This window comes from Balaenoptera borealis (genome assembly GCF_965194805.1).
Source record: "Balaenoptera borealis genome assembly, chromosome: 3".
Lineage (NCBI taxonomy): Eukaryota > Metazoa > Chordata > Mammalia > Artiodactyla > Balaenopteridae > Balaenoptera > Balaenoptera borealis.
In genome coordinates this window covers 78,763,820-78,782,399 of record NC_138866.1, presented here as the reverse complement: position 1 = coordinate 78,782,399, position 18,580 = coordinate 78,763,820, and the positions used below count along the sequence as shown (strand labels likewise).

The window sequence follows — 18,580 nt, the reverse complement described above, 5'->3', positions numbered from 1 at the left end:
TATCTAGTATTGGTGAAGATGTTAGAGAACACATCTCAGTAGATATAGACAAAGTATGTATAAAATTTGGTGTCTGTTCATGCTATAAAACAGCAGAATTAGCAAGTATGATCATGAGAACAGCAAAGAAATCTTAGCAAATGAAGTATAGATGGAAACATCCTTAATCCAACGTAGAGAAGCAACATAGTCTGGCAGTTGAAAGCCTGGACTGTGTAGCCAGACTGCCTAGGTTTGAATTTTCATTTTTATCTCTTGGTAGAGGGTGATCTTAGAGAGTCACTAAACTTCTCTGTGCCTCTATTTTCTCATATATTAAATAGGGATAATTATAATACCACTCATTGGATTGTTATGAGAATTCAGTTAATATTTGCAGAGCACTTATAACAGTGCCTTGTACATAGTACTATATAATCTATATATATTTTAAATTTCACAAGGAAAAATCATTTCTAACAGACATGTTAATTAGCAAACTTTCTCTTGCTGGTCTAAGATAAAGATAATTGTACCACTAGAAGTTGGAGTTATGGGTTCTGATTAGAGTGCTTTAATTGCCAAATAACCATCTCTGAGTGTAGATTAAAACAGACACTTGTATATTTCACTGGTTATGCTGAAATATTTTAAAGTAAGTTGTAGGCAACATGACATAGATTTCCATATGTATGGAAACGTTTGTCAGAGGTGGCGTATACATCAATAGGGAAGGGATTCCATAAACAGTACCTACCCATAAATAAGAGATACAGTTATAACACTACATCTATGATAACTGAAAGTAAATTCTACATGGATTGAATATCTAAATGTGAATAGCAAAATTTTAAAACTTTGAAATGAAAATATAAGAGAGTAACATTATGACCATGGGCATTGTTTATTACAATACAAAGGAAAAACATTTTTAAATAACAATTCTTTTGACCACTATAAGGTTAAAAAGTTTATGTTTATCAAGAGACCCTCCCTCAATTAAAAAAAGTGTAATGACAAGCCACTGATTAGGAAGATATTTACCGTGCCCATAATGATGAAGGATTAGCATTCAGAATATATCAAGAACTATGAATCATCAAAAAACAGCATTAAAAATAGGCAAATGATTTTAATAAGCAATTCACAGAAGTGAAACCCTGAATGAATGGACAATGAAATATGAAAAAGTGCTTACTTTTAATAGTAATCAGAAGATGAAAATTAAAACAAGTATCCAGAACATTTTTTATATGTCTATATAACTCAGATTGGCAAAGATGAAAAATCTAACAACATTAATTATTTTCACCTTATGGGAAATAAGAATTCTATTTCCTTGATGACAATACTGCTTTGGAGAGCAATTTGGCAATATATAATGGACTTGAAGATTATATGTATATATAAAATAGCAAATATATTTTTTCTCCTCTATCATATTGCAATAGTAATTTCACATAAAAGCATATTTACTGCAGCATAGAAAGTACTTACTAGTGGCAAAACAGACATTAGAAATAAGTCAGTGCCCAACTGTGCATCTATTGGAAAATGGATAAGTAAATTCTGATATATCCATATAATGGAATACAATACAACAGTAAAAATGGATGGACCAGAGCCATAGTAATTACTATAAGTAAATCTCATTAACAATGTGAATTGAAAAAAACAAGTAAAAAGTTATCATTCGTGTTAAAATTTGATATACATGAACAATAACAAATATTGTTTTGGATATGTACATTTGTAATAAAATTATAAAAGCATAGCTGGGAAATAACATACCAACTTCAAAAGACTGAAGGCTAGGGAAAATAGATTGATTAAGGGTAGATATACTGTGAGATTCTATTATGTTGGTGGTGTTTAAAGAAAAGTTGTGGAGGAAATAGGGCAAGATGTTAATGCTTATTAAATCTGGGTGGTGATTACATAGGTGCTTATCTCAAATATTTTATTTACTTACTCATTTTAAACATTGAATTGCAAAGGTTGCAAGGGTGACAGGAATAAAGGAACTGGACAAAGTCAACAATTAGTTCATCAAGTGTTTACCCAGCCAATTGAAATTTTGATTTTAATGAATGCATCTTGAGAATAAGATTGCTGTGAAAGGAGTCAAATAATCCATTTAGTGCTAGTAGTCTGAGTTGTTTCCTTTGGGATTAATGTAATTTAATATCAGTAGGAGAAGAATCCTTAATCTTTATCTGACTTCCCTTTTATTATTCTGTATGTGATTATAAGAAATACCATGTTACAAAGAAGGCATTTGACTAGAAAAAGAAAATTATTACTCAGTTTGTATAATTAATAAGCTGATTGGTTTAAACCAATAATAAATAAAAATAGCCTATTTAAATGAACCTAAGCTAATACATGTATTATGGATGTAAATATCTAAAATGAATTCATTCCTTTCATAGCTGACTTGCGGCATGTGATTTTTTTCCTGGCAGGTTAGTTTTGGAATGTGGGAAGAGTTCCTGTTGTCCACAGTAGTCTACCTATACCCCATCACCCACATAAACTCTGCTATTATATCAGTTGAACATCTTTATCAGAGATTATGCAAATGCTATTGGTACTATAATGATTTTTCAGAGTGTTTCTATTTTTTCTTGGAAAACGCTGTCACACAAGTGGTCATTGAAATGAGCTGTCATTTAATTTGGTAATACAATTGTTTGTGTCCATATGCTACTAAGTGAATTAATTATATAAGGATACAGTTTACCACTCTTTTATTTTCTACTTTTATTCTCCAAATAAGAAGTTTGAAACAGATAAAATAGAAATGTCAGAAAATTCTCGCTGTTGTCCATGAGTAAAAAAAAATAATAATAATTAAAATACCAAGGATTTAAATTTCATATCTTTGAAATGATACTTTTTTTTTCCATCCTAATTACAATTCCTCAAAAATGAAAAAGGGATTGAAACAATGTGTCTGGTAGTTGATGAAGTGCAATTGAAATGAATTGGAATGAAACTTATTTTTCAGGAGCAAGAAAACCAGTTACCCAAGGGGAATAGAAAAGTAAATACTAATAAGGTACATTTTGCCTTAAAATACACATACACTGGTTTCCTAGGCAAGGAGGAGCCAAGGGAAGGGAAACATGTCTTTAAACCTCCATTTTAATCGTTATCTAAAAAAAAATTTAACCTTTCTTGGCAGGTTTAGATCCAGATAAGCATCTTGGAAAAACCCTGGACCAAATGGAGCCTTATCTCTTAGAGGTAAGAATTTATACTATTTCTCAAAATATAGGCATCTAAAGCAAGAAAATAAACAATGCCATGATATAATGATTATACAATCAATTTTTAGAAAAACTCAGATACATTGATGATATAGTTTTATGAAAAAATTAAACCTCTAGTGGATATGAAAGTATGTTTAAAATTAATTACAAAAGTTATATCAGCTCGTTGAGCTCACTGAAAGAGTAAGTAAGCTATACCTAAAAGGAAATTGTTCCGTCAAGAACAATTTTACTTTTATTCAAATCGACATTGTTAAGTACTATACAGTACCTGATAGTCTCCATCAGTACCTGATCAGGTGCATTTCCATCAGAAATGTGAGTGGAAACTTCCTTTAGAGATTATCTAATATAACCTCTTCTTTTTTACCAATTGGGAAATTAATTTGCAGAGTAGTAAATAAATTATCCCAAGCCTTCAAATTACAATTGTTTAACCCTTATCATTGTCAAATCCTGAATGTGTTCTAAATATTAAAGAAAGGTTTTGTTATTTTTACTCTTTTCTATTAACTGTATTATATTTTATTAGAATTGGGGTCAAATGTTATGATTAGTATGGCAATGCTAAATTAGCTAGAATAGTGTAATTATTAGAATGTTTTTTTATTTTACAATCATGGTAGAAAAAAGAAAATCACCCTACTTCTGTGACAGAAGTGAACTCCTCTATTATCATTTTTCCCTCCCATGTTCTTCATCAGAATTGTCTCTGGACATTGTTAATACCATTGCTGTGATATGAACTGTTAGCAGGTGTGCTCTTCACTAACTGTATAGATTTCACATTTTCTTTCAGACTTATTTGTATTTGATTATTTTATGGCTTATCAATATGTACCAAATGCTTAGAAATCCCTAAAATGCTAATTCCTTCTTTTATTAAGCATTATTAAGCATCTAATATGTGCCAGGGAAATAGTAACGATTAAAATTAAAATGCAATGCTTATATAATTGTGACAAATTATATTTGATTTCTAGACAATTTGGTGTCATTTATTTAAGTCTATCTAATGGACATGATTGCTTTCCATGCCCTTCTGATAGGTCTCTTCTCACAGCAGTTTGTTCTGTGGCCAACATATCTATGTTCACATCTGTTCACTACCATCAGACTAAATTTTGTTTCTGCAAAAACAATGTAGATAAATAATGAAATTAAATTTATGAGGGTGAAAGAGAACTTCAGAAATGGGAGACTGGAGCTTTGGCAAAAGAGCTTTTGTAAGCTGCTTCTAAAATTTGAAATGAGTTCAGGTTTCAAGCATGTAGAGATTCTTTGTAGAAAAGGTTAAGTAAAGTTTCAGGATTGCTATGATGTTGATTGTGAATTAACCTATATGTTATCATATATGTTTAAACACAAAAATGCAGAAATTATTTTATTCAACTTCAGCAAGTTCCTCACATGACCTGGCTATCTTACATTTCATTAGAAAAATAATCTACCCATTCTCTATAGTGGTCATTTTATTCCTTCTCCACTCCTCAAATTTCAAACCCCTGCATATTTTCTCCTCACAATGAGAGGATGACTTGTTTCTTCCTTCACAGAAAAAATAGAAAGCATCATCCTAGGAATCCCTCCACCTCTGAGCACCACTCCTTCTAACTGATGCGCACTTACACCTATCCTTGCTTGCTGTGACGGGGAGAAGTGTCCTTCATCCTGTCTATGGCTAATCCACTCTCTGTGCTCTAGATCCCATTAGCATCTGCCTTCTTAGAGACCTTGCAATCAACCCTCCCCCTCCAGTATCTTCCTCCTCTCTCTCTTTATGGTCTCCTTCACATCACTGTTGAAACATGCCACCATCTCTCCCATCCTAAAGATTCGCTCCCTCTACTCTAGTTATTTCTCTAGCCACTTCTCTTTATTCTTTGCTTCAAAACCAAAAATTTCAGAAGTGTTATCTGTATTCATAGTATTTCTTTGCATCTCAGACGCCTCATATACCTAGCATCTTACTTCTTTTTCTACCTCTAAATGGGTACAGCTCTGATCAAGACCACCCATGATCTCCAGTTTTACCAAACCCAACAGACACTTCTCAGTCCTTATTTGACAGATATAAACATTTCTTCTTGAAATGCTTGTACCGGCATTCATGATGCCACACTCTCCTAGTTTTTCTCCTTTGCTTCTGGACACTCTTAGTCTCTTTTGCTAGTTCCTATTCTAGTCCCCGTTTTCAGTCTACAGACTTTTCCTGGGTGATCTCAGTCACTCACATGGCTTTCATTACTAGCTCTATTCTGATAACTCCCAAATATTTCTAGCCTAGATTTCTCTGCTAAATTCTAGTGCCCAAAGGCACTGCAAATTAAATCTCTACAAACTTGATTGTGGCCTTTATATCCATCACTTCTTGCCGTTCCCTTTGTCATCACCTTAATTCAGATGCCTGTCACTTCAAGCCTAGAGTATTACTGATACTTCCAAATTTGCCTCTACTTTCCATTTTATTTCTCAAAGAATTTATTTTGCTACTGCTTCAAGATCATTGTTTGAATATATTCTACTGTAATTGTGTCACTCACTTCAAAACTTTAAATGAGTCCCCATTGCCTACAGGCTAAAATCCAAATTCTTTACACTCCTCTCCCTCACCTACTCTGTCCAACCCATTAACATGATCTTGTCTATTCTATCTCCAGAATATATTCCAAATCCAAGCACTTCTCACTGCCTCTGCTGCTACCACCAGACCATAATCATCTCTTATCTGGGATACTCCATCAACCCCCAACTGGTCTGCTTACTTCTGTCATTGCCCTGCTATGATCCATTATTCATACAGATGCCAGAGTGATTTTTTTTTAAGGGTAAATCAGATATAACTATTTTGTTTAAAGTTTCAGTGGTTTTTCATTTCAATTAGAATAACATCCAGACTCCTGTGAGATCACAACCACTGAGACCCTGTGTGATGAGCATTTTATCAATCTTTTCAGTCTCATTTTCTCCAAGTCTCTAACTCACTCACTGAGCCGTAGCCACATATGCCTCTTTTATTACTTAAGCACACTTTATTTACCCTTTTTCTCCTTAAGACTTTCCTCTGCTTGAGGTTTTTTTTCCCTCAGACCATCACATGGTTAATGCTTTCTCATAATGTGACAGCTCAAATGCTACTTCCTCAGCTCAAAAGCTCTCCCTGACTACCCCAGCTAAAGTAGGTCTCCTCAAATTATTTTGTTTATCTGTTTACATGTATATTTTCTGTTGCCTCTCTCCTTACTCCACTAGAATGTAAGCTCCAATAATATTACCAAGATTTTGGCAAAAACATGAGTTCTTTAGTTCTTTCATTCATTTGTTCTGTCTGTCCATTCATCGCTTTCATCTTTAAATTATTTAACATTTATTGAGGACCTGTTATGTGACAGATGCTGTGGTGAGCACTAAATATACATGACGAATTAAGTAAACAAGATCCTTGTTCTTGAGGAGTTTACAATCTGCTATTGCTGTTTTCAGACCTGAGAGGAAAACTGGGGACCTTGTTAAAAATGCCTATACTCTTTTCCCATTCCAAGAAATTTCAGTGCTGAAGGACCAGTAATTTGACCTTTAAATAAGCACAAGGTAATTTTGACACAATGATCGAATGTATAATCTTCTAGTTCCTCAATACCAGCAACATACTTCAGGTCCTATCTTTCTAGATTTCTCTGAAAGAGTGTATGCCTTGTTTGTGTGTTGGGAGGGAGAGATATAAAGCAGAATTTTATTTATTTTATGCAAATCAAACATTCATTTATGGAAATGAAAGATTAGCATGTGACTCACTTATGAACCTGTCACTCCTTGCTCTAAAGCTTTTGATGACTCCCATTCGCTATAGAACAAAGTCCAAACTGCTTAGTATATACTTTAAGGCCCTCTTTTATCTGGTTTTAACCTACTTCCCTAGGCTGGTATTTACCACCCTCTCCTCCCACATCCAGGAATCTTATGCTCCGGTCTCTTGGACTGATTTCTACTCCTGTTCCCTTGGACCTCCTGATATTTCTTACTCCACTGGGACCTTACTCCTTTTCACTTTCTCTGTCCTTTGACCGCCTATCAGTCTCAGATGCTCACCAGTTTTCCCATAAAGTTTTCTCCATTTTACCCGAAGGAATTAATCTCTTGGAGTGTATGCCTTCCACTCACTCCTGAACTTCTGAGTACTTTCTTAGCTTCCTCTTGGGGCTTCCGATTATATTCCACCCCTTATATATTGTGGTTCCATCCACAGCCTTCCTCCTGTGGTGATATTAAATACCTATGTGACTTCAACTACCAATTTTATTCTTACGACAGTTAAGCCTATTTCTCCATCATCTTTCTATGCCTAAGACATGTGTTCTTTTTTTTTTTTTTTGGCCATGCCATGCAGCATGGGGATCTTGTTCTCTGACCAGGGATCAAACCCGTGCCCCCTGCAGTGGGAGTGCGGAGTCTTAACCTCTGGACCACCAGGGAATAGATACATGTATATGCATAACTGAATCACTATGATGTACACCTGAAACTAATGCAACATTGTTAATCAACTATACTCCAATACAAAATAAAAAGTTAAAAAAAAAGACATATATTCAGCTGCCAACTGGGCACCTTTCTCTCTTAGGTGTCTTCAAGCACCTCAGCCTCAACTGTGAAGAACCGAACATTTCTTCCCTGACATCTATGCCATATTTATGTTTCCTGACAGTGAAAGGCCCCATTGTTTCCTCAGGTATCCAAGCCAAAAAAAGAAAAAAAAAAAAAATTAAAAATGAATTGTAATAAATCATTTCACATACTCCATTACTCATAAATAAGGCCCCAAGTCCTTTTCATTCTACCTTCCTAATATCGTATTATCTGTTCCTTTTTGTCCTCATGTCACCACTTTAGAGTCTTCCCTATCTTCCTTTTTTTTTAAATTAATTTTCATTGGAGTATAGTTGCTTTACAATGTTGTGTTAGTTTCTACTGTATAGCAAAGTGCTTCCCTATCTTCTTTTTCAAGTCTGTCTCCTCCCTGTCTTGCCCCTTGTCCCTCCATTGTCCATATATTGCCATCATGATATATATGAAATTCAAATCTGATCATATCACACTTTCATTTCAAAAAGCAAACTTTTGAGTTGCTCCCCATTGTCTCAAAATAAAATTTAAACTTCTAACACAGCACAATCTGTCCATGAGGAAGAGTGAAGCTTGTAAGGTATACAGTCTCCTGCATCTACCCTATCCTTCATCAGCTTTGAATAGTTGATGATTTCCCTAGAGTGAGCATGCCCTCATACCTCCATGTTCTACTCGCCTTCTCTGCATGCTTTCTCTCTCCTTCACTCTACTAAATCCAATTTGTCCTTAAAGTCTAAATTCAGAGTTTAATACTGTGAGGTTGTCTTGCTTAAATAAGCCTTTTTTAAAGAGCCTGCCATTTTCCTCTTTGCCTCCTGGTATGTAGCACTTCTCATGCTATATAATATTTTTCTCTTAATGTTTATTATAAAGTTAAGGCATGTAATATGTAAAAACATAAATTCAAATACTATAAAATATAGTGAAAAATATTCCACTGACTCCAAGCTCCAGTTTTTCTGTCCTTTCCCAGAGCAGCAACTCTTTTCTGCTCTAGGGTATCTTGTCAAAAACATTTTTGCATATGTAAAAAATATATGCATGTGTTTATCCACTTTAGCCTAAATTGGAGTATACTATGCACATTAGTCTCCATCTTCCATTTTAACACATGAAAATTCAGGTCATTTGTTTCCACATCATTGTGTTCTATTACATACACATAAAACCTGTTCTTTATTGATAGATTTTATTCTTTATTGATTCCTTTCATGTCTTGCTATTACAAATAATGCTAGAAAGAACATTACATATAATTTTGGGCATGTATGAGTTTATCTATAGGATAAAATTCTAGAATGGACATGCTGGGTCAAAAGTATATATGTTTTTAATTCTAATAGATACTTAAGAAATCCATTTCCAGTTATGGTGGAATAACTTGCATGAGATCAACTCTCCCAATTCAAACAACTAGAAAAGTGGTATGAAATTAAAACAAATTAATGTTGGAAGGCATTAGAGAGTTACAAAAACTGAAATAATTTGAGGGGCCAGAATTCTAGAGAGGATGGAAGACCTGAACATTGCCTCTTCTTCTAATTCAAAAATGCTACAGAAGTGCCAAGAAGCTGAGGAGAAAACTCCAGCTGAGAAGCTGACTTGGACTTTCAGCAGCTTCATAGGGCTAGGGAGACAAAAATTAGAATTCAGGGCAAACCAAAGTGGAATGGACCTGCTTAACCTTCCAAGTTTTCAGCTGTATTCCTACATGGACTCTAACTTAGGAATAAAGGCAAACCAGAAATAGTGCAGCCCTTGCAAATGCTTATATCCAACTTTGAATCGTATCAATCCTAGAGTGAATTAAAGTGGTCTGATCTTACTCTTATTGCCTATTTCTCTCTGGAGAAAAATAACGTGATTCAGAGCCTTAGATTTAAAATATCTCACATACAGTTTTCAGCAGGCAATCAAAAATTACCGAGCATATCAGGAGACCTGAGAAGATAACTGAAACTAAGAAAAAAACACAAAATAGAAACAGTCCCAGAGGATATCTATTTAACCAAATTATCAGATGTAGACTTTAAAATGACTGTGGCATTGGGTGAGAAGATGAACTATTTTAGGGGATATTTGAAAGCTATATAAAATAATCAAATAGAATTCTGGAACTTAAAAATACAATACCTAAAACTAAGAACACAATACATGAGTTTACCCGTAGATTAGATACAGTTGTATAGACAATTAAAGAACTGGAAGATAGGGCAATGTAAAATATCCAACCTGAAGCACAGAGAGAATAGAATGGAAATAGAGACAAGAATATGAGATGTAAGGAAAAGAAGTTTATCATACATGTAATTGGTGTTGCAGGAGTGGAAGAGAGAAAGGAAAGAACAGAAGCAGCGTTTGAAGAGATTTTAGGGCTTTGCTGGGATTATTTTTGCTGATTTTGACAAGTAGCTTCTCAGGATGGTTTAAAATTGCTCTAAAAGGGAGGGGTGAATATAAATGGATAGTTGTACATTTTGAACAGGAATTCTTTTCCCTGATAGTTATAGAAAATTATGCAAAGCAACCTGAGTGTCTTTTTCTCTGGCTTCTGCGTAGTCTAATCTGTGTATGTGGATTTTCTGTAAAGTGAGTACTTAATATTTATACAGTTAGAAATTTGTTTCTCAGCTCATTCACAACAGTTATCTGACACAATCCACATTTTAATTCAGACTGCCCAGGTTTTTTGCTCTCTTTTTGTTTCCTTTCAGTTTTGCATACGCTCATAAAGGAGACTCAATCAATTGCCTGATGTACACATAGTACAGTGATTCTAATATAAAAGTGAATGAGTCATTTGTCAAGCTCTAGCTTCTTTCTGAATTTAGAAAGTATGTTTTTTTTAACTTATTATCTAGGACTCTCATCTTCTGCATCATTGTCTAAGACAAATCAGATTTTAAGGAATGCCTGTATCTCCTTATCTTTATGAATAATGTGATTAACCTCATTAAGTGATTTTAAAGATCAACCACATGTTCATTTTTCAACTTGTTGGCACAACTCTCATGAATAGTCAAGGAGTCCAAAAGAAGGGGAGAAAGCAGACAACCTTTGAACTTGCAGGGGTGGGAGAGAAAGAGGTTAGGTAGAGGAACCCAGTGTGTTTACCTGCCTCAGATCCCCTGAGCCACTTTTTATGTACTGTGTAATGTGGGTTGACATGACTTATTAACCGTAATGTCACTTTTGCTAATATATTAATCTTTGAATATATTGCTATATTCAAGGGTTCATATTTTTAAGTTAGGGAATTTTTGCATATTATAATGTTTTCCCATGCAGGAATTAATATTTAATTGTGAGAATTACAGAGAAGTTGGTGACAGGAGTTGTGGAGAGAAGATGATACCTTTGGGCAAGAGTCCTTTCATAGTTCATTCAGATCCCATAGGGTAAGAGGCAGTGTGGGATAGCAATCAGCAAGTTACCTCTGTACCTAGGAGCCCAGGTGTGAATCCTACCCCTGACTCTACTGCTTACCTGAAATGTTGATCTAGTTAGTTTCCCGTATATAAAATGGAAGTAATAACAATGATATGATATATAAAGTGCTTAGCTCAGCATCTGGCAATGTTAAATGTTAGCAATGTTTACTATTATGAGTAAAATTTATAATGTTAAATGTTAGCAATGTTAGCAGTGTTTACTATTACGAGTAAAATTTGCCATTACTAAAGAAAAATTTGGAAACTTTTCTGCCTTACAAAATACACGGAGAACTGGGTAGACACTATAATTGGGGTCATATTTAAAACTCTCAAGGGATTTTTAACTGGCATATATCAACATGTGAGGCAGCAATCCTAACAGAAAAATGGCAAAAGCTATGGAGAACCACTATACAGAAGAGAATGTCTTAAAACCTAATACAGACGGAAGAGATGCTCAAACTGATTTAGTATCAGAGAAATACAAATTAAAGCAACAGTGGGATGTTACTTTTACCAGTTTGGCAAAAATGCGAAAGCTGGATAATGCCAGTTGTTGACAGGTGGGGATTTATAGAACCCCTCTAAGAATGTAGACAGGTACTACCATTCTAGAGGGCAATATTGTAATACCTAGATTAAATGTCCCTATGCTCCTTGACGAAGCAATTCTCCTATCAGTCCCTAAGGGGACATGAGTGAGACTAGTCCTTTGCAGGGTTAGTTTTGATGGTGTTGGGTTGGGGTTGTTGGAGGCAGCATGGATGTCCATTCCCAGGAGAGCTTTTAGTTAAAACGTGGTAGGCACACCTTACAAACTACAGATTTACAGTTAAACAAATATATTCAATGTGCGAATGGCAGCAAAGTGCTGAATGAATAAAAGTATAGGGTAGCAAATAAAAAGCATAGTTCTTCTGCCCCATGATGCACGCTGCTAACATGTTGGTGTATTCCATGTTGTTTTATTGTACACACAGTGTTCATTGTACACACAAGCTCATGTCATTAAATACTTGTACATATTGTATTTACATAATTTGGTTCAACTATACATACAGTTTGTTTCCTTTTTTTCTCCTAATATTATGCTGTGTTTATTTTCCCACATAACTAAATCTATTTGAAAATACATTAATTAATGGCTGTGTAGATTCCATCATATTTATATTCTGCATATGAATATAGCATAGTGAATTTAACAAGTTATCTCTTGTTGGGAATATTTCTTTCTAAATTATTATAAATAATGTTATTTATTTTTAAATTATTATAAATAATTTTGTGATTATTATCTTTCCTAGTAAATCTTCATGTACATTTCTGATTATTACTTTCTTTAGATAAATCCCTAGGAATGTAATTTCTGGGTCAAAAAATACAACAACTTCAAGGTTTATACATTTATTACTCTAAATTAACTATGGAATCATTTTAGTCATTGATTCTTAAATTCCTACAGGTTCCTAAAATTATCATCTGAACAATGGAGTCAAAAATCGTTTTATCTTTTGTGCTTTTTTCCCCCAGGATTATTTTCTCGCTGTTCAAAAAAAGGAGATGAATTTTAATATGAAAATTACATCAAATTTTAAAAGTTTTGGACTGTTATTTAAATGTTTGTTAAGAGTATTCCTATTCTGTGATATTTTACAATGTTTGTCAAAGTTAATACTCTCAAGTGGTCCTTCAAACTTTGCTATGGGAAGCAACCCTCTGAGTCTTTCCTGCCTCTCACTCATTTCACCATCTTACTTTCATCTCTTATAGTTGATTTTTACCTCCATGTCTATGTATTACTTCATGATTTCCCCCAATTCTAGAACTATTTGTTGACTTCTCACTCTAGATTATACAGATTTAGCTATCTTTACTCCCTTTGCCTCCATCACATATGTGTACTCTTTCCCTCATTCCATCTTCCCATACAGTTATACTGCAATTCCAGTTGGATGAATAGTCAGTGTTAAAATTACAATAACTATGAAAATTCAAAACACAGCTGAGTTAGATAATAAACTCTGGTAATAAACCTTTCCTGTACAACTTCTTATTTTTTCATTTGAATTAATAATTGTCTTGTTTTATTCACTTATTTAGTATTCCATGTACCAATCACTAATTCAGTGCTGTACTCGCTGCCAATTTTCTAGTCTCTTAGCCAGATGTTCAGACATGTTAAGTAGTTTTTCAGTTTCCTCCTCCTGAAGTCTTTTCCAGGGCCCTCTGACCTGTATGTAATCTGGGCCAGTTTCCTTCTATGTTACAAGGCTGTCATCCTATCATCTCCTCATAATCCTGGAGACCCCTTTACCTTTCTTCTTTGTTGAAGCCCTCATTTCCTGGATCCAGCGTCTTCCTTTTTCTTTGTTTTATTCTCATTTTTGTGAAGCGCATTCTCTATAAGATTTTAATAAATGGTCCACAGGAGGTAAGTGTTTTGAGACACTGTGCATATCTATAAATGTCTTCATTCTTTCCTTGCATTTGATTGGTTCTTCAGCAGGTCGTAAATTCTATTTTTGGAATATTTTCCCTCCTGGATCTTGATAGTATTGCTTCATTCCCTTGCAGCTTGGTATATGCTGTTGAGAAGCCTAAAGTCATTCTAATTCCTGACTAGTTGTATGCAACCTTATTTTTTCTCTCTCCATCTCTCTGTAAGAGTATGTAAGATATTTCTATTGCCCCAAGAATTTTAAAGTCTTATGTGCTGTGTCTTGGGTGTGCATATTTTTATCCATTGTGCTGACACAGGTAGAATTTTCAGCTTGAAAATTTCAGTTCTGGGAAACGTCCTTGAATTACTTCACTGGTGTTTACCTCCCCTTTGTTTTTGCTTCTTTGAATTCCTATTATTTAGATGTTTCTTTAATTTCTAACTTTTCTCTTTTAATTTTTACCTACATCATTTTTCCCCTTTCTGGGAGACTTTCTCAATTTTACCTTCAAAATTTTTAATTGAGTTTTTTCATATCTTATTTTTAATTTCTAAAAGCTTATTTTTGTTCTCTGTTCTTTTTTAAATCTATAATACTTTATCCTTATTATAATTTTTCTTCTCTCCTGCATAGTCCTTTTTCTCCATTGTTTACTTTGGTCTCTAACTTTCATTTTAGAGATGTTTCTGCTAATCTTTGGTGTTCTACTCATATTTAAGAGTAGGGACCCAAAATTTTTGTGGTAAGCACTAAGTGTATGGATGGAGCTTTGTGACCTTGAGTTTCACTATAGGGAAGTATATCTAGGTCATTTAATCTGAGCTAGTTAGATTTCAAAGAAGAGGATTCTCCAGTCTGCTCTTGAAGTGAACACATGCTGCAGGTTTTTTTGTTTGTTTGTTTTGTTTTCTGGGAGTTGAACATGGAAAATGGCTAGAGGTCTCAGAATCTTGTGTGCATACATTAACTGAATCCCTCTGTTTTTATTATAGTACCTCTGCCCTCAGCTGTGTCTCTTTTCTCCCAGGCTAGTTCCTCTGTCTCACCCTCTGCAGAGAATAAACCTTCAATGTTCTGTCAGGGTGGAGGAGAGACAGTTGCCAGCCTAGAGCAAAAGGATCTGGGGATCTGACTGCTTGTTAAACACACTGCCAATCAACCCTTCTTATTTTGGTGTCCTTTTCACATTTTCCCTTTACTTCCAGAGGTACCCAGTGCCACCAACTCATTACCTTATTGTTTTAGAGGAAGGAGTTATCTTACTGTGTAAGTTGGTTTGGTCCTTTGCATTCTCCACTGTCGGTTGGCGTAGGATCCAGTGTTCTTGGTTCTATTAAATTTATTGATCCTGTCACTTGCCCTCTGCTTTTCTGCATCTTTTTGTGTTTATGCCATTTTATGAAATACCTCCCATGAAGGTTTTAGAAGGGGGTGGGAGTAGATACATGGATTCAATCCACTGTCTTTACCAGCAGCCGTTACTCTTTAATCAAGAGATTTCTTAAGATCATCCAAGTAAAAGTTGTCTGCTAAATGGAAGAATGAAACCATATTATATAAAAATTGTGAATATATAGAATTGGTTGCTTTTTCCAGAACTATTCACATAGAATTGGGAAATTGGACTTCTAGCCTTGAGTCAAAGGTAAGTAGATATGTGCTGACTAAGAAGTATACCACTCAGCTAGGTGCTATAAGAGCTAAAGCCAGATATGTGCAATGCTGATTTCAAGCTTAAAGCTCTGTTTCAAGTTCTGTTTTATATGAGTTAACTTGTCTTCCTTATGGGTTTGACAAAAGAGCAGTTTACAATCCCAGCTACCTGTCACTTAAAAAGCAAAAGATATAGGGAATTTCACTAAAGTTGATTTGATAATGTGGGAGAGAGAGACAGAATTTTAAGCCTTGTTCCCTGCACTGCTAACTTTATGGAAAAGAACACCTTTAACTGACCTTGAAAGTCAAGAGGAGGTAGAACTTCCTTGAGAGGAGATTTTGAATTTTGAACATAACTGAGTTGGAAGGATATGTGGAATTTTATGGTTGAGTCCAGTGACTATTATAAATATAAATTACAAGGTGTATTGAAATGTACTCTAAAAAAAGTAAAAAATATGTACCATAGAATTTCAAAGAAAATTATATGTTGTTGAGAGAATTCTGAGTAAATTCAGAGATAAATTGACCGCCATACTGGACTTTAAGAATGGATAGGATTTTTGACTGGCTGAACTGTTTGGAGTATATTTTGAGTACTGGGAGAGGAAGCTGAAAAAAGAAGTCAAAGCCATATCGTGAGAGATTTTGAATACTGAAGTGCGGATTTAATTATCTAAACAATGAGGACTAACTGCAGGAGTTAGAGGAAAGGACTAAAATTCTGACAGGTGTAGTTTAAGGAATTTGACCTGGCAGTAGTGCCCATTAATAGCTGTAGTTAAAGAGAAGAGGTGAAGGTCCTCCGTAGTTAGTGGCTGTTATAATATATGACCTTGAACCTGTCCCTCACATTTCTCTGACTGTGTTTTATAGAAGAACTCTTAACTGCCAGTGTCATGTGGTACTAATAGAACTGAGTGATAAGTATTTGTAAGGCCTTCTTATGTGCTCAGTTCTCTGCTGGCTTCTATAAGGGGTACAAAGTAAGTCAAAGAGTTATTTTTCATGGAACTTAGAGTTTTGTAAATGAGGGGAGGACCCTAATAACTTGGATCAGATAAAACCAAATTGGTATTTACTATAAATGTAATTGGGACCTAAGAGTTGGAAGATGACCACATGACCTAGAGTAGCTGAAGGCGATGTCATGGAAGCCTCAGCACTTAAACTGGTCTGAAGGATGGATGAAATTTACATGGGTGGTAACAACAAAGTGAATCAATATGAAGAAGATTCCTTGGCAAGAAGACATGCAGGGACAATGAGGAACTTGGTTTAAATGAAACTAAGAGTTGGTATTGGTAGATTAATAAGAAAAAGGTGAGGTGGGAATTTAGGACCCAATCATAAAGGGCCTTGAGAGATGGACCAAGCAATTTGGGATAAGAAATAGCAAGATACAGAAGGCTCATCAACAGGGATTTATATTACTAAAATATATCTCAGGAAATTTAGTCTGTCAGTAGTATTCATGGATTGGGAGTAGAAGAAATTGGAAATGAAAAAAAGTCTAAGGTGCTCTTATAGGAAACAGGTGTGAGGGCTTAGAGCATGAAACCGCTGACAGTAGGGATGGAGAGAGAGAACAAAACTAAAAGAAAGATTTTGTTGGAAGAATGAAAAAGAAATTAGCACCAAATGGCCAGAAGCTGGAAAAGGAAGAATCAAAATTAATACACACGTAATGATTGGGGAAATTAGAAGCACACATTTTTGCAGAGGAGAACAGGGTTGAGAAAGAACATGATAAGCTTGGTCTTAAACATACTGAGTTTTAAATTATAACATGTAAACCAAAGGCATATGTTTTTAAACTATGAGGTTGGCACACAATTGAGATGTTCAGGCTAAAGACTAAGGTTTGTTATTTATCAGAGTCAGGACACAACTTTAAATTCTGGGTTTGTTTAGTTCTAAGCTATATAACCTTTGCAAATCAACCTAGTTTTCACCTCTGGAAAAGGAAGAAAATAAAATTAGTAGCCATTTCATTGAGTATATATTATGTGCTGTGTAGTATATTAGACTTTTTTTTCACATGGTTTTATTACTGAAAACAGCATTCCTATGAGGTAGATGCTGTTGTCATCTCCATTGTACAGATCAGTAATCTGAGGCTCTGAGAGTTTGCATGACCTAAGATCACGTAGCTACAAAGTGACAGAGCTAGGATTTGAACCAAGGGCAGTGTGTCTCCAGAGCTACTGCTTTTAATCAATTATGCAATGCTGCTTTCACCGTGCCTCACTACCATACGTGCTTTACCTACTTTTATAGTTAAGCTGTGTATTTACTAAGTGCCATACTCTGTGCTAAGTGCTTTTTATGCATTATTTTATTTAACCATCTAACAAGCCTATGATGTTGCTACTACTAATGTTTACATTTTACAGATGAGGAATCACTTAGAGGGTGAGTTACTTTTCCAAAGTCACAGAGCTGGGAAGTTGCAGAACTGGAATTTATGCTTTAAGTCTATCTGATTTCAGAGCCTATGCTCTTTTTTATTCTTAAAAGGCATTTTGAAGATTAAATAAGATAATTTCATCATTTTCTTAACTTTAAGGCATAAAGCAAATTGTCTTTAATTAGTAGTGACAGTGTTTGTGTTTGCAGCAGCAGAATAACATAAAGGTGATGGTTGAACCCGTGGACTGCATAAGCTATCCAAGGGAATAAATTGATAAAGAAGACTATAGAGAGAATCATGAGGGCTACTTATAATTTAGGAGCAGCAGGAGGGAAAGGAGGTGGAGAAGCCTAGCAATAACTTAGAAAATACAGTAACATGGAAGCCTAAGGAAAATAATCACAAAGATTTGAGACATCAGTTGTATCACATGCTACATAAAATTTGAAAAAGATAAGGTCATTAGACAGTGTCCCAGCACATTGCTACTTATACTAAAATCCAGGAAACAGGACCACCATCCATCCAGTTTCCCAATGCAGAAAGCTGGGAATTTTTCTTACTTTTTTTAAACTTTCTTCACTTCTCCAGTCACTTATTTCAGCCTAGAAAATCTCTCTCAAAATATCTGCCCTCTCCTCTCCATCCTCACTGCTACTTCTCCAGTTCAGGAAAGCTTTACCTCCTGCCGAGATTCCTCCAGCAACTTCTCAGTTCTTTCTGCTTCTTGACTTTCTGCCCTCCAGCCCATTCTCC

At 34.9% G+C, this 18,580-nt stretch overlaps 1 protein-coding gene across 4 annotated transcripts in view; it reads left to right on the top strand.

Moving 5' to 3' along the window:
- DPH6 (diphthamine biosynthesis 6) overlaps positions 1 to 18,580 on the top strand; it is a 445,312-nt gene that overhangs the window by 131,408 nt on the left and 295,324 nt on the right. For all 4 annotated transcript variants that reach the window (XM_082384997.1, XM_082384998.1, XM_082384999.1 and 1 more), the window contains exon 6: positions 3,167 to 3,228. In XM_082384997.1, coding sequence (XP_082241123.1) covers positions 3,167 to 3,228 — 62 coding nt within the window. The remainder of the gene's footprint in view (positions 1 to 3,166; positions 3,229 to 18,580) is intronic.